The sequence below is a fragment of the Pan troglodytes genome, chromosome Y, assembly GCF_028858775.2.
Source record: "Pan troglodytes isolate AG18354 chromosome Y, NHGRI_mPanTro3-v2.0_pri, whole genome shotgun sequence".
Classification (NCBI taxonomy): domain Eukaryota; kingdom Metazoa; phylum Chordata; class Mammalia; order Primates; family Hominidae; genus Pan; species Pan troglodytes.
This window is the reverse complement of record NC_072422.2, coordinates 27661097-27686938: the sequence shown is the minus strand read 5'-3', so window position 1 is coordinate 27686938 and position 25842 is coordinate 27661097. Positions and strand designations below refer to the sequence as shown.

The window sequence follows — 25842 nt, the reverse complement described above, 5'->3', positions numbered from 1 at the left end:
CCATTTCCATTGCTAGAAAAAGTTACCTTAATTTGGTCACTATTTGGCTAGTTCACTGCAGAATTTCCACATAGTATGTGTTCTACAAATATTATTTACTAATCTTCAAATATCAATAGTAAATTATTAACTAAACTGTATTACCATCAACCAATCTGAACAACTTAATTGCAAATCCAATTTTACCTACATTGTATCTTTTATCGGGAGATAGCAGTACCCAAAAATCAGATCATTTACTAAGTGTGCCTGTAATTGATAAGGACAAATTCTTTTTAACTGCGTGAACCTCAACACAGCTCGTGTCGTATCAATCAATCGTCATCAGGATAAATACAAATTAAAATAACACACCTACTTACATATATAAGGTGTGTAAGAAACCAAGTAATGTTGAGAATATAGAGCAACCACAAATAAACTGTGAGACCAACTGCAAAACGGCATAAATACTTCTGAAAACCAGTAGTACCTACTGAAAACAGGTAAGACACGAAGGAGCATTGGCGTTTACCATCGTATTAAAATAGTTTGTTGCTGCTACAAACTAGAAATTAGGTGCTATTTACACAACAGAATTCCACACAGCTATCACAATGTTAAAAATCTAAGGAACATTGTAATTCCATCTCACGAATGTTAACATTAGTGCAAAAAATGAGTTAAAAAAACTGTAATTTCATTTACACCAAGTTTATTAGACTAAAGCTTATGTGTGCTGTTAAAAGAATAGTGCTTATCCTTTGCAGTTTGAGGTTGGTTGCCAAAAGGGGACACAAAGGGACACTGAGGTTCTTGATTTCCTTAAAAAAAACCTATTTCAAACATTAACACGTTAGACCAGTTTGCCTATCGTGTTTGTTAAGCAGCACTAACTGCTGTAATGTGTTAAAAGGATTGTCAGCCACCAGAAAAAAGAAGTTGGACAAAACGTGCTTATGAGATTCTCAGCTATCATTAACCTACTCCAATTAATTCTTGACCTTAAGTAACTACTTACAATCAAAAAGTAATTTGTTAGGCAACTGACTTTTTACCCAATTCATTTAGTTCAGCCATCTTTCACATCAAAAATGCTTAAAATAACAATCACACTCATATTAAGTTGCTTAGACCAAAATGCAATATATGCTGCATGTATAGACCTTTTAGATTCACATCAGTCAGAATACAAATCCTGCCTCACAACTCCAACCTTCTACCACCTTCATCATTAAGGCAAAGTACTTCTAGCCTCAGGACAGTATTTCACAAACAGCTTTGGTAGTTAGCCAAGAAATCAGATTTCCAATCTTCAGGTTAAGAGCACAAGTTCATCTTCAACTCAACATTAAGCTACAAGTGACAGCAGAAAGACTTTTGAACTTTTTATTTCAGTAAAATCAGAATAAACAGAGGACATGCAGTGCCAGCATCTAAAACTAATACAATAAGCAATTACTAAACTTTTACAGTGACTCGAGGTTCAATGATTACATTCAGCAATTCCATTCTTTATTTACTGAAGAATACTGCTGGCTGATAAAACCGAATGTTAAGTCACTGACAGAAATAACCACGTTTGAGGACTGTAAATATACCAGACAATCACTGAAAATCAAACAAAACAAAACACATAACAAAACTCAAGAGAAACTTTGTGGATGTGGACACTTCCTATCAGTGTTCAGAAGTGTTTCATTAATATCTTAAGACAAGCATATCATTGGCATGTTTTAGTTTCAAGTTGACAATTTTGTCTTAAATTCTGTCAGAAAATTACAGCTACATTGCCAATGCCGGGTCTGCTTAATTTGACTCAAGTTTAACAGAGTTAACATTAAAAGCTCACACTACCCCGAAATATATTATTTCACATACAGTGACATTCAACATTCAAGTGCCAGTGTTTTTTGTACTGCCTTTTGGTCAAGTTTCTTTAAACTTTCAAAGAATCATTTTTAGGCTTACAAAAATAAATATTTGTCAAAATGTTCAATAAATATTACACAACTAGCAGCAAAAAGTATCTAAAATCTGTTGTGTGCAAATAGTTTTCTTCTCAACTACCATACCATGGTCCCCAATAAAATTTAGGAATCTACTTCTTCACTGGCTGCATTCAACAATCTCCAAGAGACAAAATAAGATTGGAAGGTCGAGGACACCCACACAAGACATATATATATATAATTCTCTGCATGTGCAATAAAATACTTTGTAAAAAGTTATGGGAGAAATGTACAAGAGTCTAAACCTACACTAATTGAAATAGCACCTTAACAAATGACCTCAATACTGTCAAGTGCACCTACTTAAAAGTTTTAGAACAAGGCACAATACACTTGAAAATCTATTGCACTTTAATTTTTGTCAACTTCTTATGCCATTGAAAAGATTTGTTTTTAAAGATCATTGCATCTGGCCACAAAATCAGTACAGAATTCCAAGTGGGAGAGGCATTTTTAGTGGTGGACAATCATCTTTGGCCAAATTTAGCACAAGAGACTATAAATACCATGGAAACCTATGCAACTAAAATACGCTAAAACTGCACATATAGAACACACACCTTGTGCAGTTTAGTACGTATTTGCAACCTGTGTGATTTCAAGGATTTGTTAGTCTTAAGATTTGCAAAGTCTGCAAGTGTAAGCCATTTTAACATTTCAACGCAGCTTTAACAGAGCAGTATGAATCTACATTAAATTAAAGCCTGCTGCATAATCCTTCCTGTTTAAACCATTCTTGACCAAAAAACATCAACACTAGCATGCATTAAAGACCAGAATCCAACCAGGCCTGTAGTGAGGCCTGGTCACTGCCATGGTCGGCCATTCTAATATTTCAAATTTTTATAGCAGGCATTAAAAAAACTGATTAAATCTCCCCCATTTTATCAAAGCTTTAAACCTTTCTTGTGATAGCATGCCGTTTGCCTAGGTTAGAATAAACTCCCTCAACATTAAATGAGAAATTGCTGTACTTACTTAAATTAACCTAGAAGAGCTCTTTCAAAAATATTAATTGGTATATTGATACATTCCACCTCATCATGACTGGAATGGCTTAAAGAGTGTAAGTTTCCAAGTGCCTATCCAGGATAGAGTGAGCAAGTCAGAACTTAATTTAGTAAGGTTGGCCATACAAAAAACTATGCTTTAATGCTTTAAGATGTTCTCCCAACCCCAAGTCTGCAAAACTCAAACAGTCCTAATGCAGACTACTGCCTGAAGTTTTTTTTCCTTTTTATATTTATGGATGAATTGATGACTCCTGTTAAAGTTGTATCATACCTCTGTGCCAAGGTTTGATTTTAGGCCAAGTTTAGTAAATTTATTTTGTCAAAACAATTGGTATCATGAGCATTACTGAGCCAACAGGACATCAAAGTAGTTAAGTTGTCTAAAGTTAAAGTCACAGTACGTTAACAAACAAACGATCCTCAGTCACAAAATTATAAATGCAGTTTGGGGTGGCACTAAAGCAGGAGGGGAAGAGTTTAATCCAAACTACAGCAATTACATCTTCAAACCAATTTCTGAATAGGGCTGCTGTTTTTTCCTTTCATTTTTCTTCTTGTGACTTTGAGCTCCCTTGAATTATCAGGAGAATCACAGCTGGTAATGTACTGCAAGTTCTTGAAGCTACACAATATAGTCTGGCTAAGTTACATGTGGTTTCCATATTAGCTTCTTAAAGGTAAGGGTGACTTTGCTGCAAAGCAGATTCAGTTGCCCCACCAGTCAACCCCCTGGGAGTTATAATTTCCTCCATATCCATCACTATTGTAGAAGCCTCCATAGCCACCTATCAAGAAAAATGTTGAGAGAGAAATTAAGTCATTCGTTAATACCTTTTTTTTCTCAAGTACTTTAACATAAAACCAGTAAAAGAAATCTAGGGTTGGATTTTGTGTCCCTCAGAAATCAAATCTCCCCAATGAATTATGCTTTGAAAAAGAGAACTCGTAAGAAAAACAAAGAGCCTAGGCCAGGCACGGTGGCTCAAGCCTGTAATCCCAGCACCTCGGGAGGCCAAGGTGTGTGGATCATGAGGTCAGGAGGTAGAGACCAGCCTGGCCAACATGGTGAAACCCCATCTCTATTAAAAATAGAAAAAAATGAGCTGGGCATGTTGCCACGCACCTGTAATCCCACCTACTTAGGACGCTGAGGCAGGAGAGTCACTTCCAGTGAGCCGAGATCAGGCCACTGCACTCCAGCTTGAGTGACAGAGTGGGACTCCATCTCAAAAAAAGAAAAACAAAAAGCCCTTCCTAAAAGAAAAATTAACATTACCTCCACCAAATCCTCTGCTGTTGCCGTAACCACCTCCACCACTGCGGCTGCTGCTTCCACGACTAGCACCAAAGCCAGAACTGCTGGAACCACTACTTTGTCGATAGTCTCTGGCACCAAATCCTCCACTGAATCTATTACTGTAAGCAAAAATATGGCATGGCAGTGTTAAGTACAAAGTTCAATTAAACTGAAAATTCCTGCTTAAACTCTGCAATTCCCAATTTGATTTTTCAGTTCAATTCCATTATGTTCCAATGGGAACCATCCCATTAATGTCCCAATGTGTTCTAACAGTATTTCTAAAGGACTCAGGAGTAAGGACCTAACACTTAATTCCTTGTCACCCTCTCTAATAATCATCCCTTGCCCAAAATGTTTATTATTGTTGAAAATAACTGTTTAACACTTTTAAGTTAACTCTGAAAGCTTCTTGCCCCTAGTAAGCAATAACAAGAGTGAAGGCTCGAAACAGTGTGTACCTTTTAGATCGTCCACGACTGCCACCCTTGTATTGGTGTTCATAAGCCATATTTTCCAACCAAGAAGGCACTTCTTGTTTAGCTTCTACAAGAAGATCCAACAAATCCTTTGTAATATTGATATTTTTTTCATTAAAGAATGAGGTGGCAAGGCCTAAAGTGTTCAAAAAAAGTACATGAAGTTTCCATAAAGTAGCGGAGTATTCTTATATTCCTATATAAAATATAGTAAGAAAGAAACTAAAATATGACATTGTAATTTGTAATATAACCAAATCAAAGAGACTGAAAGAAAAACTTTTACTTGGCTGATTAATCTGATATGAAATTTTACCTCAAAAATAAACATTCTATTTTTAAGATTCTGTGTCAAATCTTGGCTGTATGCATCACAATTAAAAAAAAATGAACTGTCTAACAAACCCCTTACCCAGGTTTCCTACACGTCCTGTACGGCCAATACGATGCACATATTCTTCAATATCACTTGGCAAATCAAAATTGATAACATGTCTCACATTTGAAATGTCTAGTCCTCGTGCTGCCACCTGAAAAATTAACTTCTATTAAAAAAAAAAAGCACTATCCACACGATAAATTAAAAAATAAAATATACATACAGCTGTAGCCACTAGAATTGGGCTTTTTCCTGAGCGAAACTGGTGAAGGGCCTCCTCTCGATCTCTCTGTGACCGGTCTCCATGAATACTAGTACAAGCATATCCTTCATGGTATAAGAAATCCTCCAGGGAATCTGCTCCCTTTTTGGTCTCCACAAACACTAAAGTAAGTGAATCCGTCCCTGAAAAATTATAAGGCTTTGTTTACTCACAGTGAATTAGCATCACTACTTAATCTAAATTATTAACTGGCTTAATTCTAGTCCTTGTGCTAAAATACATCTTGGATGCATGCAAACAGAGCCAATTAATGTAAGCATTGTTTTAGCCATATTTAGAAAAACGGGAAAGGCCAGAAGATATGTAAAGAGATTATCTTTACATGTAACTGACACTATTCTTATTCATAATTTACCTGCTGCACCTAAAATGTCCAGTAGAAATGACCGTTTATCTAAGTCTTCCACCCAAACTACTTTCTGTGTGATGTTCTCAGAGGTAGAGCCTACTCTGCCTACAGCCAAAAAGATATATTCATCCAAAAAGTCACGAGCAAGCATCTGAAACAGTGAGAAAAATACTCAATTACCTATTTTAATACATAAATTATCTGAAGATAATGAATAAACACAAATGTTCTGAATGAAAGTTCAAACGTCAAACAGTACCTGTATTTCCTTAGGAAAAGTAGCACTAAACATCATGGTGTGACGAACGCCCTTTGGTGGCATAGTATCTTGTTCAACTATACGACGTATCTGAGGTTCAAATCCCATATCCAGCATCCTATCAGCTTCATCCAACACTAAGTACCTATTACGAAAACCCTCAGTTGATACTGGATTATTAGATCTGAGAAACTAATTACTATATATAGTTGTGTAATTAATTGCACTAATATAGTAACTCAAGTAGTAACTATTGCAGTGTCACAATTTGACACATACTCAACAAATGCATACACACACACACACAAATGCTCAAGGTGACAACCGAATTACCCATGTTGATTGTTAAAATGAAGCTCAGAGCCTCAAATAAAATTTCACTTATTCTTTCCAAACCGTTAACTGCAATTTTCCAAACTATGTAGAAAATTAAATTATTAAAGTTAAAGCAGTGCTAGTAAAATACAACAAAAGTAATCAACTTTTAATACAGAAATAGATGCACCCCATATATAAAAACTGACATACTTGCAGAAGTCTAATCCAATCTTTCCTCTTTCCATCATATCCACTAGACGTCCTGGAGTGGCTACTAACAAGTGGCATCCACGTTCTAAGTCCCGAATCTGCTGACCAATATCAGCACCACCATAAACTACACAAGGACGAACTCTAGATCGGTAGGAAAACTTTAAGCAAAGAACATGTCAGTGACTATAACAACATCATTTGACAAATAAGAAAAGCAATAATCACTAAAATGAATATTTTACTTTTCTGGCTTCCTCATAGATCTGTACAGCCAATTCTCTTGTTGGGGCTAAAACCAAGGATATTGGATATTGTTTGCGGCGCCCGTACCTTCCATTTTCCTAAAAAATAAATATAATTTTAAGTTCATAACCCAAAACTTCAATTGTTTTTAAAAATTCATCACTTTCTCTTTATAATTTGCAGATTACATCTACAAACTTATTTTCAGTGGGTGAAAGGGGTAAAAAAAAATAACTTATTTTCAGTGGGTGAAAGGGGTAAAAAAAAAAAAAATGAAAATAAGGTATATCTGGCATCCGTCAGAAAAGTCAACAGGGCTTTGCAAAGCTTTTTAAAACAAAAATGTCTGATTTTATAACAAAACCTTTACCTTCACAGCCTTCAAAGCTTCTCCTGGACCATCTGTATATATCTGACTCAGTATGGGTAAAAGAAATGCCGCAGTTTTCCCAGATCCTGAAAACAAAACACTGGCTTATCATTTCTGAATATTAACAGATGACAAAGTGTTCTAAATGCCCTTGAATTGTAAGAAAATTTTTCTTACTTTATTTCCAATTTTCTAGGAAGTTACAGTAAATTTATATGGCAAACCTAAAGTGACTACTGTGCTTTATTTTTAAACAATGTATTTCAATTTGTACAAAACACAACCACTTTTCTGAAAAGTGCCACCAACTTTCAGTTCAACATTTCTTTGTAATCACTACATACTGTTGGAAGGTAAAGCAGGGGTCAGTGAACTTTCTGTAAAGAGCTACATGGCTCTTGCAGGCCAGTCTCTCTGCCACATCTCTGGCTAACCTCTACAGCTACAGACATAACCAATGGGTATGGCTATATTTCAATACAGCTATTGAAAAATAAACAAGAGCTAGGTTTGACCTAAAGGCTGCAGTTTGCTAACTCCCGTGGAGTTAACTGCAAAATACGCAGTTCTATTTCTTAAAGAAGATTTTGCCGTAAGCTTCCTCAAGATGTCCAGATAAAAACATTAGTTTCATCCCAAGGATCCAAAGATATACACAAAAAGACACATCCTCAGCTAATCTTTACCTACCTCAAATGCTAAACACAGGATTCGGACATCCCCTTCAGAACATACTGCTTTTAAAGTAAGTCTGATCAGGTATTCTTAACTTTCACTTTGTGTTGAGTAAGCTTACCTGTTTGGGCACAAGCCATTAAGTCTCTTTTTCCCTTAATAATAGGAATGGCATGTTTTTGCACTGGAGTAGGACGAGTATAGCGAGTAAGTTGAATGTTCCCCATGATAATTTCTCCCATGTCAATATCGCCAAACTGCCAAGAATTTAACCAGGTTAATCAAATACAAGTAAATACAGAGGTAAACATAGCAGATATAAAATGCTGTATCTGTCGCAATTTCTGTTTTATACTAACATATTAATGGAAGTAACCAACTAAACTGTCTGATTTGGTTTACAGATGCTATGATTTCAGTAAAAGATTCATGGCATTTTTTAAGAAAATGCCTGGGTTTAATCTACATTGAAAAAAGTTTTTGGAGGCCAGGTATGGTGGCTGATGCCTGTAGTCCCAGCACTCTGGGAGGCTAAGGCATGAAGATCACTTGAGATCAGGAATTTGAGACCAGCCTGGCCAACATGGCAAAACCCTGTCTCTACTAAAAGTACAAAAATGAGCTGGGTGTGGTGGTGTGCACCTGTAGTCCCAGCTACTTAAGAGGTTGAGGTGGGAGAATGGCCTGAACCCAGGAAGGAGGATGCAGTGAGCTCAGATCATGCCACTGCACTCCAGCCTGCGTGACAGAACAGAATCTGTCTCAAAAAATAAAAAAATAAAAATAATGGATGCTTCATAAGTTTGGTAAATTTTTAATTCCAGGATTATTCTTAACAATGACATTAATTTTTTTTTCATAATCCAATGGGTTTGCATTAATAACTTTAAGAGTCAAACAAAAAACTTACATTCTCAATATGTGGAGGACAGTTACTGCCGGTTGCCTCTACTGGTATATCATCATATTTCTCAAAGTTAATCCCCGTGTTTCCTCCAGAAAACAGTTCTCTGAAATCAAACAATTATTACATACATGTTATACTAAGCAATAAATTTCATAACAATTAACATACATTTCAAAAACTTACTGCTCCAAGCGTTCACTTGGTGGAAGTGGTTTTGACCAATCATCTTCATCTGACTTGTCACACCAACGACTATGTCCATTCCGTTCAAATCTGCCAAAGCCAGGTCTGTCACGATTGCCAATACCATCATAGTCACTCCGTCCACGATCATCAAATCTGAATGGCACAAGCAATCAGAAGTACATGATTTAGCCCATGTTAGATTATCATCGCTCTAGAAACGTACTTGTGTATCAGTTGAATTACTGAACACAACCACCCTTCAAAGATACTGGCAATTCAATATTCGTTTCTCATGTGAAGTAAGGCCCTCTAATTAACCAGTACTTAAACTGTAATTTATGTCTTCATTTTTAAGAAAATTATAAAAATTTTTATAAAATCACACAGCTTAGACCTCACATGCTAAGAATTAGGTTTTTAGATACTTATAACTAGTTACGTACTTTACATCTTCATTTAAAATAGTATCATCTAAATATATTTACTAGTAGGAAAGCAGGAATAACACTTGAATTTCTCCTTTATATGAAAGCAGACATGTGACAAGAGAATATTTTTAGAGTTTTACTCCTATTTGTGAAAAACAGAAAACAGGATTAAATACAGCCATTAGGTTTTTAAGATCAACTTATAACACACATCAAAAATGAAGTGTTTAAAGCTGTCACAGACAGGCTTTAAGTATCATTTAAGTTGAAACAGATTTCACTGTGTCAAATACCGTATTCATCTAATTTAATAAAATAAAGACCTCTTACTGCTAACAAAACAATGAGTAAACCAACATTCTGCTTTAAATCCATTAGTAATCTGTTAAAGACATGCTTGACCACTGAAAGTATGAAGAATGAGAACCTACCAAATTAAAATTTCTAAATTTCTACTCTATACACACACAAGCTGAGATTTACCTTCCCCTTGATCCACTTCCACGTTCACTGAAATAACCAGGCTTTCCTCTAGAATCTCGAGACCCAAAACTGTTATATGCATCCTTATCTTTGCTGCAACTCCAACCTGAACTGTCTTTATCATGGAATCCTTCAATAAAAAAGCAAAAATCAGAAGGTGACAAGACTTTTACATAATTTGCATCTTTCAAAATATGAAGTCCTTCACATGCAGTCTTACTTTATGTTATCTTTGTGGGACCAAAGGTCTACAAGTCCCATAAGCAGAACTGTTAAAAGCTTTAATGTTTTCTTCCACCAGAGATTATTATATGAAGCAAAGTAATCTCATGACCTGAGAACAAGGTAGCTTGCATGTCACATAGCTATGCTATTAATACTATACTATCATAACAATTTTTTTCTTTCATTTTTAAGTGTAAATGTCAAATATCCGAAATATAAACCTACTCCAATTAAATTATTTAAGATGAGTCTTTTTTTAAGCTATGACTGATTAAGAGGGATTCCAAGTTCCCAATTTTTAAGCTGAACTTGTAGCTAGTGCAAGCCCATTGTTAGTTTCTTAGTTATGTCCCATCCTTGACAAATCTTGAATAATACAAAAGGTGTTAAACCTAAACATTTAACATATGCTATATATAATACACATTTTGGGAAGGCCCAGCTAAGTAAAAGATTACCTCAGGGACTGTGGGTTACCTACAGAAAAGCTTGAACTAAGAGACCTACATAATCAGAAGAAATATGTCAGATGGATTAAAACAGGGATGGCTCACACCTGTAATCCCAGCACTTTGGGAGGCTAAGGCAGGCAAATCACAAGGTCAGGAGATCAAGACCATCCTGGCTAACATGGTGAAACCCCGTCTCTACTAAAAATACAAAAAAATTAGCCGGGCATGGTGGCGGGCACGTGTAGTCCCAGCTACTCAGGAGCCTGACCAGGAGAATGGCATGAACCCAAGAGGTGGAGCTTGCAGTGAGCTGAGATCGCGCCACTGTACTCCAGCCTGGACAACACAGCAAGACTCCGTCTCAAAAAAAAAAAAAAAAAAAAGCTCCAACTCTATGCAGTTTATGACCAAAAACTACTCATACATAGTATAGTAGTATGTAGCAACTGTATGTAGCAAGCATCATAGTAAACAAGGACTCATTCAATGAAGAACCTGGAGAAGTCAATTTGCTATCTATCAACAATAGTATAAACAGGACTAGTTAGCTGAGCATCTTAATTCATCTTTTAAAATCTAGCTTTGTCTAGTAACACCAAAAAGAAACAGATCAGCTAAATGGAAGTAGTCAATACAAAACAAGGAATTTCCATGTTGTCTACTTTGCTCTACCAGACCTCTAAAATAGCCTCAAATTCTAAAAGTCCAAAAGTAACTATGTAATCTTAATATGCTCGTTAAGAATAACGTATACTTGTGTTAAAAAAAAAAAAAAAAACCCTCATTGTTGCCTACTTTCCATGTCTACAAACTGATAAAAAAAAAAAATGACAAGAGTAAACTCACTCCACAACCACACACTTACCTAAATTCAAACATTTCAATGAATGTTTAAAGTTACAAGTTAATAAAGTTATATTTTCCCCTGCTTTTAAATCTCCAATATTAGACAAATGAATAATTGTACTTCCTCAATCTAGATCTATTGTACTAAATCGATTGTACTTCCCAGATTTAGGAAGTTAGATGTTTAAGATCTCTTCCATCCCCTCAAATACTAAAATATTGCCATCTCTCCTTAAGGCAGTTAATAAACCTTTGATGCAATTCCAGCCAGATGCAATACTAAGAATACCGGTGATAAAAGAAATTCTCCAGTTATTCTGAAAAAAGAATACAATCATTAGCTAAGTGGTCTTCTGATAAACAGACTTACAGAGGCTACAGACTAAACATAGAAATACAAACCCACTCCACACCCCTTTATCATTACCTTCTTTCCTTTTGGTTTTAAATACTTTTCCGACCTTTCCTTCTCCTAGAATTTTTTTGATGTATACGCAGCACTCAAAACATCACCCCAATTAAACTTTTCTAAATTACAAATTTAATAGTAAACCATCCTAAGTGTTTTAAGGCATTTCATGCAACACCTTTCAAATGAAGTTGTTTAGGCTGAAACCAGACAATCTCGCCAGCTTATTGGATGTGGCCAAAAGTGGTAATCTTAACAACTGTTAACTAGTCTAAAAAAAAAAAAAAACCCACTTTTGCTGTGCTAACTTTTCCAGACAGCAGCAAGCAGGACTTTATCACTACACAGTTTCTTTTACGTAAGGCATTTCCACAAATACACTGGTTTCAAATTTCAAAACATAAATGTTTACAAACAGATAAACCACTATACAAAACCCAGATTCTTTGGGCTCAGTTTGCCAAAGGAAACAACAACTATCCATCATTCAACATTATACAAACTGTTCCAAAAACAGAAAGTGCTAGTTCTTAAAGACAGTCTGAAAGAGGCACAGGAGGGGACAAAAAACGTTTACAGACTTCCTAAAATTTCTTCCCTAGGCTTTGATTAGCTGCTAAAGGTTAGGTCTACAAAGTTGCCTTAAAGACGTACCTTTAGATGCTTCTCTGTTCCTTAAGTGAGGAGGTATATAGCGCCCTTCTAAAAGAGAAAACGTAAAATTAGAAGCCTATAACATCGCCAAGATACTGCTTTTAGAAAATGTCTATTAAAAAATAGGTCCTGGAAAACAAACTTTTAAAACCTGTATTTTATACAATAAACTACTTTGCAAGATGAGCGGAAAAAATGCTTACTCTAAAATACATTGCAAACCGCAAATATTTCAGTAGCTAGTAGTGGTTATCTAACAATTATCTTTTAAAAAGATCTATTTCCAATAACTGCTTCATGAATCAACACTGACCATTAAACATGGTAATTACCCCAGTATAAAAGCCTACTAGGAAAAAAAAAAGACTCTTATGTGCTATACTAAATTAACTACCCAGTAAGAGGCTTTTAAAAAATCTGTACTGGGCTGGTCACGGTGGCTCACGCCTGTAATCCCAGCACTTTGGGAGGCCAAGGCGGGCAGATCACGAGGTCAGGAGATCGAGACCATCCTGGCTAACAAGGTGAAACCCTGTCTCTACTAAAAAAAAATAGAAAAAATTAGCCGGGCATGGTGGCCGGCACCTGCAGTCCCAGCTACTCAGGAGGCTGAGGCAGGAGAATGGCATGGGAGGGGGAGCTTGGGGTTAGCCTAGATCGCGCCACTGCACTCCAGCCTGGGCGACAGAGCGAGACTCCGTCTCAAAAAAAGAAAAAAAATTCTGTACTGGTAGATTAAAGTGATACCATAAAAACACATGAAAAGTTGGAAAGTGAAAATGATCTGGAAAACAAATCAAGTGTTTTAAGTTAAATCAACAAGCCAGTCTATGATTAAGAAGTAAAAGAACTTATGAAGTAGACAGTACTTAAGTTAACTGACTACCTGATTTTGTTACTCAAAAATCCAAATTTGAACTAAACCTCCTACTTTTGGATTTAACTAAATATCCAAAAATGTCTCTACCATTTAAATATCTGTAATGTTCATATAACGACGAAGTTTGAAATAAATTTATAAAACTTAAAAGTGTTTTGTTTTGTTTTGTTTCAAAGCGTACCAACTACTTTCCTTGTTGAACAACAGTAAGAAACCTGGACTCAAACCAAGGATACTACTGAATAACCACCAACCTTACTCTCCTATCCAAATACTAACCTCACCCAATCTTCCAAAAACAAACAAGACCAAGTGTTTCAAAAGAATGTCTTTATAACTAATTTCCTTTCACAGGAATATAGCTAACTCATCACCTTAAAATCAGATGAGCTTGGTTTTATCACTGAATGTTAGGTTCTTCATCGTCAACAGCAGTAGGTGTAGCACATAAATGCACAGGTTAAAGTTCTTTCATTAGGTTTAACACAATGCAGGTCAATTCACAAGGACGGGCTTATATCCCATGCTGGGCCAGAAATGAATGGTACTGCTTTTCTAAAAATAATGTGTATTACATTAAGGTTCTTGGTTTTTTGTTTTTTGAGTCAAGGTCTCTGTCGCCCATGCTGGAGTGCAGTGGCCTGATCTCAGCTCACTGAAGCTTCCAGCCTCCCAGGCTTAAGCAAATTCTCCCATCTCAGCCTCATGAGTAGCTGGGACTACAAGCACATACCACAGCACCAGGATAATCTTTTGTATTTTCAGCAGACATAGGTAAACAGTGTATTTTATTACCCAGACACACCAAAATATCTCATATTTTTATATAGTCAAGTTGAAAAGAAAAAAATGTAAATTTAAAATTAACAAGTCCAGTAAGATATTAACATTAAGCTCTGATAAACACTCCATTTTTAAAAAAAGTTTTACTTACTGCTCGCTCTACTTGCTCCTCCACTCTGTTTTTCAGAGTTCAGGTCCAGATTAGCAAGCTAGAAGAGATATCAATAGCTCACATGCTGATACACAAGAACAGATAACATCACAAAAGACAAATGAGACCTAGATTCCAATCTTATCCTGTACCACAAACTTAGCTGCCATGTCGGCCTGGCATTACCTGCCAAATTTTAAAGATACCAACCATGACAAATGCAAATGGCATCAGCTGAATACCAGCAGTTTCACAGTAATGAGTTGAAATTCATTAATTCAAAACAAATTTTCCTTAACAATTTTCCAAAGTGAAAACTTTCCTAACTAAAAAAATTTACCATCAATTTCTCAGTAACTTCAACATCCAATTTAGCTACAGTCATGATAGTGAAATGTTCCCAATGACAGTGGTTTTCTTGATATTCTAACCCTAAAAATAAATGGACATTAAAAGCATTTGAAGATTCCTTAATTTATCTTTGCCCTGAAGACGGTACAACTATTTTTAATGCAAATAAATTCCTAAACATCAAAAGCTCAAATGCAGATAAATTCCTAAACATCAAAAGCTCAAAAAAAAAAAAAAAAACTTCACTATGTTTTGAGTACTACGCGGCTTTACACAGCTGTTGTCATTTAATGTTCGATACTTTATGAAGATGGTAGCATTTATTTCTCCCATTCTAAACATCAAATTCGGAGGTCTTTGGTTACGAAGTTAAAAAGCAAAACACCTCGTATTTAATGTTTCTAAAATGACATATCCAATCTCAATTCCTGCCTCCTTATACTGATGGATTTTAAAACTAGAAAAAAGGTTATTTCGCTTTAAGGGCTTTCAGCATAATACCTTACCTAGAACAACTCTGAAGCGGTGGCGGGGGTAGGGGAAAAAACCACGTACGTTAAAATAGATTTTTTTCAAAAAACACGTTAAGACCAATGCCAAGAGCACCTTGGTCACCTTTTTGCACAAACTTTCTATGCCGTAGAAAGTTTACATATATAAGTTCAAGATACTATCACATTACATGAATCATCAATTAAGATACTACTGTACTATCTTGCCATCTGAATTTACTACTTAATTCTAGACAGCACGGTTTATCAAGAGTTAAATGGATGCCAATTACATAGAAAACATAAATGTGTATTGTCCAGGCTCTTAATTTTCTATTTCTGTGATCTATTTAACACGTCAAGTCTCAGTAAATTGCAGGCGTTGATACGTCGTCAGTGGAAAAATAACCTTCAAAGGCAGACCATTAAATCCCTCAAACGACACCTAACAGCAAAATTTAAAATCATTTAGCATCACGAAGCTTTAATCACAACTAAGAAGTTCCGACGGTATTTTTTGGTTAAAAAAAAAAAAAGTATGCTCTTTATTCATTCCCTCCCCTAGACTTGGGAGACAGAAATGCAGGGATAAGCTTGCAAACGACTGGAGTGCCAAATGCAAAAGCGCGGTAGGTTCCTGACACAGAAAACGATCCTGATCTAACACGTAGACCACCTATCTTCTGCCTCATCGCCCAAACTTCCAAAGGATCTGTCCTTAATGGAAACAGAGTTAAACCTATATCAACAATCCTTCGGCAATAACAAGAAAGTAAACCACAAATAACCTGTCCCGCTAATCAACATTCGAGGTTAGTTTTCTACCGGACGACTTCTGCATGTATCGCCTAAAGTAAAGGTACAATACCATATAAAAACCGCACAGCTCTCGGCTAGGCGGCTGTCCAGTGACTGAATTAACAAAGGGGTGTAGCGCAATGCTGGATCTCTAACCTTCCAGGTGGTGTCTTTCCGCGGGCGTCCAATTTCCATTGTGTCTACAGGGTCAAGAGAAGCACGCGGCAGCCATCCTTCCCTACCCTCCCCACCATCCCTTTCCGGTCCTTCTGCGTCACAAAACTTTCCATACCGGAAGCCCAGTTTCGGCACGCTCAGCACCCGGGCAACGGTTGCTCCGTGGCTACGGGACCCCACCAGAAACAAGATACAGGATACTTGTTACGTTGTGCTTTATAGTCACTCGTCTTCAAGAATTCCACAGGCCTGGCCCCTCTGCTCAAGGAACACAGCGCTGCCCAGTCACACAATCGTATACACAAAGACTCTGGCCATTTGCCCGAACAAAGACCATACTACTCTTTCTTCTCGCTACACAAACTGGGTGGCCTGAATACACTTTCTTCTTAACAATGACACTACAGCGAATACGTCAGGGGCGCCTGATGAGAGCCTCACCCTGGACATAAAAACGGTCAGCTTTTGCGAACCGCCTCCCTCCCCCGCCCCCTCTCACAAACGGGTTCGTGGTCGCACATGCGCGTCTCCACGGAACAAGCAAACACAAAAGCCGCCATTGCGTGAGGCCCAGTACTATACCAGAATACCAGCGTAACCACTACCATTAACGTTACTGCCATCGCCCGGTCCCTTCCGTACGTGGTCTTGTCATGGTCTCATGCAGTTTCTCTCCCCATTTCCCTAGAGTCCCAGTCACATAACACACGAACTCACCAGAAGTGAAACTGAAAAACCAATTAGCAGTGCGCCACAAACCGTCAGGCCAAGTAAAGAGTCCCGTAGAAAGCTTCGGTAGGCTTACTTTGACTCACCTGCTGGTCCAGTTCAGGGTCATTTTTCACCACCACATGACTCATCCCTGAAGAGAAGCGAAAAATCGGGTAGTCCACTGTAGGTGTGAGACCGAATAGCGGAACTCTCACACCAGACCTACAGCTATTAAGCGCACTGCTTAACCTACGCGGTAATATGCCCCTCCCACAGCTATACGACGGCACGCGCGACGTGCGTCATCGTTGGCTCCACCCCTCCACCACCACCACCCAATCCCTTTTTCGCTACCGTTACTTCTCCCTAAATCGCGTTCGTTTAGTCATAAGATCGCGGGATTACGTAGTCCCAGCGGCTCTCAAAATTTGCGCGATGTTTGCTATCCCCGCCCTCTCCTAGTGTCTTCGAATTCTAGGGATCTAGCAAGATATCTTTCGCCTTTTTCGCTTTGGGGAAATCTTAAACATAGTAACAATCTACCACTAACTCCCGCTCTCTCCTTACCCACCCTCAACTTCCCTTCTTCCTTAAGCACTCTCTCTTCCCTTTTACTTCCGAGAATAGGAAGTTTCGTAAAATTTTTCCGTTCCAACTAGCCGTCACCTACCTTTGACAAGCTTCAGCAAAGTTGGAACTAGTCAAAAAACGCTCTGAAGCCAAGATAGATAAGGGTTACGGGATCCCAGGTGTTAGGCGCAGTGACCATTTTATGTGAGCGATCCACGGTGGTTTGAATACAATCTTCAGGTTAGGGAGGTGAAACAACAGGTCCGCAGAAGGTCCCTCTGCAGGATGGACCTGACTGCACCTGAGGAAAGCTGAGTGGATTCCGCAGCACGTGTGACCAGCCAGAGGCTCGACAGGCTTGACAGGGTTAGGCTGCTGGGGTTCACCTAGGAACCCCAGACCCCTCTAGTTTTTCTACCAGTGTGCCTGCGCTTTATGAGCATACGGCTTTAGCATCACAGGATGAAGAAACAATGAAACAATTACATACTGATGACGTTGATGATAACACACCTACCAGGGGACCTAGGCCTAGGCCCTTAACGCACCCTGGCATAGGTCCCTTGTTTTCACGAAACAATGAAACAATTATATACTGAATGACCCTGGTGATAACACACCTACCGGGGGACCTAGGCCCTTAACGCACACTGGCATAGGTCCCTTGTTTTTCTGGGCGCCCTGCAACCTAGGTTAACCAGTGCTATACTACGTCCCCAAAGCCAGCCTAGCCATGGGATTGTGAAAGACTCTTTTGGTTGCCCAAAAGAATGAGGGTTGAGGGGGATCGGCCTACTGAAGGAACCACTACACCAAAGTTGTCCTACGTTCGTAACAACTTACAGGCGCTGCAGTGGGTGGGAAATAGTCTTTTGCCCTAGAAGGAGTTACTTTTTTTGGCCAAATTCTCAGTCCTCCCTCTAGTCCAGATTCAGCAGACAGGCAGGGGGAAAAAAAAAAAAAGCTTAGTACTAGATTCCTGGCTTTAACTAATAGCCATATACGTGGTTTTACAAACACTTCTTCCCTCTGAACTCTCAGCGAAACCAGATTAAATATCCAGATTTTACACCGTCCTTCAAAGGGTTTCCTAGTGCTAAAATTCAAATACCTTCATTCTCAAAACATTATCACAAATATTTCTGCGTTTCCGAATTTAAAATTAAAACATTCAAAGTGATTGGAACATACACTTTCTATTCAGTGTTCCCAGAGTGAAGTTGGTTTACTGCTTTGGCAAGTTAAAGTTGTCAACTAGATTTCCTTTTTTATAACATATTTTGTGTCGACACCTTTACCATTCTCAAGTTAAATTCACACGTGATATAAAATAAATTTATTGGCCTTCTCCATTTTTGACCTTCCTTTCCTCTCTCTTTGCCTCCCAAAGAAATAAACTCAAATGATGCACAATGACACCCCTCTGGCCCCTAACAAACCTAATTATTATATAATTAAAAGAATATTTATAATAAAATATGTATTTTGGCATGTAAATGACCGCCACTGCTACACTGACAAATACACAAGTGGTTGCCTAATTTAGCTGCAAATACAAACAGAATGTATTCACAACTCACTGTATTATGAACAGGGTTGCAAACGGTAGTATTTCTAAAATGGTAAAAACAACATAAATTTATACAGTCGTTACCTTCTTGGGGGAAAAAAACACTCCCTGTATGTTTAAAGTATTCAAAAATCCTTTTGGTTTGTTTGTTTGTTTGTTTTTGTTTTTGTGACAGGATCTCACTTCCTCATCCAGGCTGGAGTGCAGTGGTGGGATCTTGGCTCACTGCAGCATCCACCTCCCAGGTTCAGATAATTCACCTTAGCCTCCCGGTAGCTGGGACCGCAGTTGCACACCACCCACCATGCCAGGCTAATTTTTTTTTTTTTTTTAACTGAGAAGGGGTTTTGTCATTTCGCCCAAGCTGGGCTCAAACTCCTGAGCTCAAGGGATCTGCCTGCTTTGGCCTCCCAAAGTGCTGGGATTGCAGACACAAGCCACTGCAACCAGCCTAAGAATACTTTTGAGTTTATGTTTAAAGCAATTTTGTAGGTTTAAATCCTAACCAAAGTATTTTCTACTGTGAATGTCCCTGAATTACAGGACATCTAACACCCTGAGCCCTGCCTGCTAAAATGTCAGCAGCCCATGCCAATCATTGTGATACTCAAAACTGCTAGCACAAGTTTACAAAATATGATCTTGAGAAACTAGGCTTGAAGACCTCAGGGTCTATTCCAGCTCATTTATGAGATTCGTATTATGGAGCACTGTTAAAGTACATTTTTGGCCTCACTTATTTCCTTTTTGTATAGCCCAGGGAAAACATGAGCTTCTGATATTCAGAAGCTGTGAATTCTGACAGCTCTCATTTGTATATGAAAATTAGCAATAAATAGGACATAATGACAAACCTGGCTCTGGGACTTATTTTACTTTTGAATAGTGCTGAAATGCAGGTATTGCAACAGGAGTACCTGAAAAAAGGTTATATATATTATACATACATATATATATATATAGCAGTTTCCTATTTTCAGTTATTCTAGAACTACTCAAGTCCAAACAGCTAGTGTGGTTTGTTAATTAGTATATTATGACACGAGTATCAAATTAGGAAGAAAAAAGATAAACTTTTGTCTTAGAATGTATACAGGCTAAAAAAGCTAAAGTTACATACTTAGGTAGGTAAGTGAACAAACTTTCACAGCACCTCAAATGACTTTTATTAAGTAATCATTCCTACTCTATATTTTCCTATATTGTATTATATTTGTCTTTTTTCACTACTCTGTGGTTCCAAGTCTCTTACTATCCATGTAATATTGAGATACGTAAGAAGCTGAAATAATAGTAATCATTATTATTGATATTACTGGGATAAACTGAAATGATGAAAATAAATAATGTGCTTAGGTAAACAAAATCATACTGAAAAAAGATCATAACAAAAGGTAGAGTAAAAGTAATTTTTGGTGGGGCACAGTGGCTCATGACAGTAAGCTTAGCACTGTGGGAAGCTTAGGTGCTTGGTGAGTTCGAGATCAGCCTGAGCTACATGACAAAAGGAGCAATAGCATTTGATTCTCACTTACATAAAATATCTAGAATGTGCAAATTAATAAAGACAGAAAGTAGATTAGAGATTTGCCAGGGTCTGAGATGAGAAGGTAATAGAGAGTTATTGCTTACTAGTTACAGAGTTTCTGATTAGGGTGATAGAAAAAGTTTTGAAAAGTGATAGTGGTGACAGTTACACAACATTATGCCTGTAATTAATGCCACTAAACTGCACACTTAGAAGTTATTACAACGGCCAGGTGCGGTGGCTCACTCCTGTAATCCCAGCACTTTGGGAGGCTGAGGCGGACAGATCACATGAGGTCAGGAGTTCAAGACCAGCCTGACCAACATTGTGAAACCCTATGTCCACTAAAAATATTTAAAAATTAGCCGGGCATGGGCCGGGTGCGGTGGCTCAAGCTTGTAATCCCAGCACTTTGGGAAGCCGAGGCGGGCGGATCACGAGGTCAGGAGATCGAGACCATCCTGGCTAACACGGTGAAACCCCATCTCTACTAAAAATACAAAAAATTAGCTGAGCGTGGCGGCAGGCGCCTGTAGTCCCGGCTGCTCAGGAGGCTGAGGCGGGAGAATGGCGTGAACCCGGGAGGCAGAGCTTACAGTGAGCGGAGATCGCGCCACTGCACTCCAGCCTGGGCGACAGAGAGAGACTCGGTCTCAAAAAAAAAAAAAAATTAGCCGGCCTTGGTGGTGGGCACCTGTAATCCCAGCTACTGGGGAGGCTGAGGCAAGAGAATTGCTTGAACCCAGGAGACAGAGGTTGCAGTGAGCCGACACGGTCCCACTGCACTCCAGCCTGGGCGACAGAGCGAGACTCTGTCTCAAAAAAAAAAAAAAAAAAAAAAAAAAAGTTATTACAATGGCAGATTTATATTTTATATGTGTACTACAATTTAAATTAGTAATTTAATAAATTTTGGTATACTATGTTAATAATAATATATATTCTTTATACTGTATTAATAATATTTAATTATATAGTATACCAAAAGTTATTAAATTTAAAACTTTAGGTGAATTGTATGTATACTTCAAATAAATATAATTGTATTTGAATACAACACAGTATTGCTGTTTTATAAAAGTTAATTGCAGACCTAAGATCGCCTAGATTTTCTCCTTTGTCATTTTTGTTTTTGTTTTTGTTTTCTTTTTGAGACAGGGCCTCTCACTCTGTTGCCCAGGCTTGAGTGCAGACACACAGCTATGGTTCATTGCAGCCCTGATCTCCCGGGCTCAGATGATCCTCCTACCTCAGCCTCCAGGTGGTTGGGGTTACAAGTGTACACAAACACACCTGGATAATTTTTGTATTTTTTTGTGGAGATGGGATTTCACCATGTTGCCCAGGCTGGTCTTGAACTCCAGTGCTCAAGCAATCCTCCCACCTCAGCCTCCCCAAAGTCCTGTGATTACAAGCCTGAGCTACTGCTCGCAGTCTCCTATGTCTTTTTTAATAAGTTTTATTGTTATTGGGTTTATAATTAGGTCTATGATTCATTTTGAGTTAATTCTGTAAAAGGTATAAAGTCTGTGTCTTGATTTTTTTTCTCATGGACAATTGTTTCACTATCATTTGTTGAAGTGAGAATCTTCTTTTTTCTTTTTATCTTTGCTTCTATGTCAAAGATGAATTGACTATACTTATGTAGGTCTATTTCTGAGCTCTCTCTCCTCTATTCCATTCATCTGTGTGACTATTCCTTAGTATGCTAAGCAAGACAATACGATTCCTATAGCTTTCTAGCAAACTTTGAAGCCAGAAAGTGTCAGTCATCCAATTTTGTTCCTCACTATTGTGTGAAATTATTATTATTATTATTATTAGTTTGAGACTGAGTCTCGCTCTGTTGCCCAAGCTGAAGTGCAGTGGAGCAATCTTGGCTCACTGCAACCTCTGCCTCCTGAGTTCAAGTGCTTCTCCTACCTCAACCTCCTGAATAGCTGGGATTACAGACACCCGCCACCATGCCTAATTAGTTTTTGTATTTTTAGTAGAGATGGGGTTTCACCATATCGACCAGGGTGATCTCGAACCTCTGGGCTCAAGTGATTTGCCAACCTTCGTCTCCCAGAGTGCTGGGATTACAGCTGTAATATTAAGTGTTCTTGAGTAATTCTTAGAAAATTGGCCCATTTATCATTATTTAACTGAAACCAATTACTGGTATCATTGTTTCGCATGTTATCCTAGGTTTTTGTTTCACAACTGAGAAAATTAAGGAGCATGGATGCAAAGGGTGAGGTTGGAGTGAAAGTTTACTAAGCAAAAGTAGAAAGCTCTCCACAGTGCAGAAGTGATCCCAAGTGGGTTGCAGTTTTACTGTTGAGTGCAAAAGCTTTTATAAGAAACTCTTCTCACCACTGTAGCTGTTTGAATAACCGGTCTTATCTATAAAGCCATCTGCACAACTCCTTATCTATTCAGCTGTGAAATGTCTTTAGGTAAGCACAAATCACAGCTTTTCTTGTTTATATAATTGTGGGTTTGTTTTAGTTAAGTCCTTCTCCTGCCAGTGCAAGTTCCTGTAGAGCTCTCCACGTATATGCCTGAAAAGAAGAGGAAACTTCTTCCTGAGAACCCACTAATCATTCAAAGAACAAAAAGTTTGCTATGCTGAACCTTGCCTGCCTTGTCTGCTTATCTCTGTGCAGGTGCAGCCTGAGTTTACCCTAGGCTGCTCTATTTTTGCAAGTACCTGTGGTTTTTCAGGCAGGCAGCTTCTCTGATGACTAGTCTTAGTTTACCCAATTGATTCTTCCTTTTCTTCTCCTTCATTTCCCCTCTCAGGAGTGGAGACCCTAACTGCTATTAGGGAAGTTGGGCGATGGTCTTTCTAGCTACTTCCTGCTGGAGAGGGGCATTGTGTAGGGAATAAAAGCTAGGGCTTTTCCTGGGGCTGGTCCAAGGGTCCTTGGAAGAATGCATGTCCACATGGGGTTCCATTTGCACCACCATTTGGAGTTTAATAGCCTCAGGCAAGAGGAAACAATTGGGTTACAGCATTGACTATACAGGCTCCAAACATTAGTGCAAGACATTAAAAAAAAAAAAAATGATCCCAGTAAAGGAGCTAATCAGGTTCAAAAAGAAGATTGAGATCCTTCAAGAAGGGATTGTAGCCAACTCAGACTAAAGCCCACTCATTCTTTCTTAATATGGCAATGATTCTGATTTGATTCTTAAGCACCTGTAAATTTTCTTCCACTTGATTAGAGGTGTTGATCCAAAAGCAACATGTTTTATTTAAGAGTGCATAAGTGCCCCTACTTCAGCTGTAAGAACATCTAGGGCTCTCCTATTTTGCATTACCACTGAGGCTAGAGAGTTTATGGATTGTTGTTATGCCTCTGTGGGTTCTACTGTTGCCTTCCACCCTCACCACATCATAATAGAGCGATTAAGCCCTGATTTCTCAAGGAGACGAATGTTGGCAAATGAAAATGGCCTTTAGCTCTAACATGTCTCATTCCTGGTCTTTTCAATTCAGTATTGTCCTGTGCATGTCCTCCCCAGTCCTCTCTCAGTTAGATCTCTGTACAATGGCATGGAAATGATAGATCTGTTTGCTGTGCCCAAGATAGGGCACTTTTTAGAATGCCAGATTAGGAATTCCACCGGATGATATTGCCATGTTGGAGGAGTTTAAAAATAATAGGTCAGGGACCACTGCCACTATAGTGCATATTCCCATCCAGTACCTAGGGAGGATTAGGTACAACCAGGAACCAAGAAGAAAATAAAGCTCTGTTGCTTGAAAAGAGGGTTCTGGGTTATAATGTGTAATAGATTCAGCTTGTCTTTGCCCAGGCCTCATAAAGAGGTTTCCCATACATTTAATGGGAGCATCTTTGGTATAGGGATAATCATAAAAAGTATAATCATGTATGGTGCCATTTACACACTAGGTGGAAAGGATCCTTCTGACAGATGGAGTTTTGGAAGATTATGGACATAATATGTCCTGGCCAGTATCTCAGCTGATTCTTCCTGCAGTGGCTCTCAGTCTAGACATTTCCTGTCCATGAACAAATGTGTCATTATTAGTCATTATTAGGTCATTATTAGTTTCAAATAATATACAGAGGTCCAGGATTCCCTAAGGTGGCATGTTTGAGAAGCACCATGTGTTATTTGTTATTGTGACATAATAGTGGTAAGAGGAGTTATTCAGGGTCTTCCACTCAGATTTGGAATTCCAGTTAGGAGGTATGGATAGGATTTTAAGGGTTTTGCAGCAATTTATCTTGTGTTTTAGGTTAGCTTTCTCCTCTTTTTACCCTCCAGACCTCCTCATTTTTAGAGATTGTAAATGTAATGTTGCAATATTTGAGATCCCCCCCAGGTATAGTCCTTTTCCTCTGCTTTAAAGCAGAGGGAGGTGTTTGTTATTATTCTGTCAAATGTGCCTGGTCTAAGATTCACAAGGATGTGAGTCTTAGATATGTCTTCCCACATGGAGTTTTAACTGGTATGGGGTGCTCGCATACCAGGTTCCATTTATATCTGACAAGTCCTTGATGTTTAGGGGCAAAGCCATCAAAGGGAACCCCAGGATGGTGAGTTCAGGATCATCATGAAGCCCCCTAGTTTTAGTGTTATTAAAATAAGCAAATCATTTAGGGCAAGCCATGCAATTAGTTGTATATATGGGCAATGGCTGACATTGTAGGGGCCAAAAGATGAAAAGCGTTGCTGCCTCTAACAGGCTGATAGGAATAACGTCTTCACATTTGCCTCTTATATGTTACTACTGTCCCTGCAATAAGGAGAATAACTAAATAAAATATTCCGGCAGTGAGACTTTCTGTTTGATAGTCCACTCAGGAAGTACCACAGTGTATAACCCCAGCACAAAAAGCAAAGTAAACAAGATAATTCCTGCAATTATGAAGTAGTAGATGGTTTCCACCTGAACTTCTATTTCTCAAAATATTGGATTTCCCTATGGGCATCTATGAAGTCACAAATTTAGTCCCACAGAATATTAAAGTTTCTCTGTAAATATGCATCAAAAAGAAGCTGCGATACCTGACAGTGGATCTCAAAATGAAAAGTGGAAATAGCTGAAAGAATCTGTTAAATGTGGTAAAGGTGAGAGTGAAGACAGGTAGTCCTCAATCATTTACTTATCTTTTGTAATTCTGTTTGAAGTTCCCAAGTTCTTTACCTTGATATCCAGGATGTTCTTCTGGACTGTCAGGGGTTGCTCCTTCTGCATTCCAGGACTTGAGTGTGATGAATCCAAGAGTTGAGTCCCACAACCTTCACCACCAAGGGGGTAGAAAGGAATATGATGTAAGGTCCCTGGAGTCTAATGGGGAGGAAGAAGAGGGGAGAGCCTTCACCACTACCAAGTCTTCTGGGTTGAATAAA

General features: G+C 38.3%; 1 protein-coding gene across 8 annotated transcripts; it reads right to left on the bottom strand.

The window, feature by feature from the left end:
* Positions 1 to 1354: 1354 nt before the first annotated feature.
* DDX3Y (DEAD-box helicase 3 Y-linked) lies at positions 1355 to 17886 on the bottom strand. 8 transcript variants are annotated; one of them, XM_016944659.1, is made up of 18 exons: positions 17472 to 17886; positions 16906 to 16952; positions 14274 to 14331; positions 12460 to 12507; positions 9874 to 10003; positions 8960 to 9115; positions 8780 to 8879; positions 7991 to 8126; positions 7195 to 7280; positions 6824 to 6922; positions 6579 to 6739; positions 6051 to 6195; positions 5798 to 5942; positions 5383 to 5564; positions 5193 to 5310; positions 4763 to 4916; positions 4281 to 4420; positions 1355 to 3789 (listed from the first exon to the last, which is right to left on the bottom strand). In XM_016944659.1, exons 2-18 carry the CDS (start codon positions 16948 to 16950, stop codon positions 3710 to 3712), a joined length of 1983 nt encoding a protein of 660 aa, XP_016800148.1. In that variant the 5' UTR covers positions 16951 to 16952; positions 17472 to 17886; the 3' UTR covers positions 1355 to 3709. The 8 variants fall into 8 exon arrangements, with proteins under 8 accessions (XP_016800148.1, XP_063661037.1, XP_063661039.1 ...); XM_063804967.1 differs by having other exon boundaries at positions 16896 to 16952; positions 17472 to 17799; XM_063804969.1 differs by having other exon boundaries at positions 9874 to 11713; positions 17472 to 17778.
* Between the last annotated feature and the right edge of the window lie 7956 nt (positions 17887 to 25842).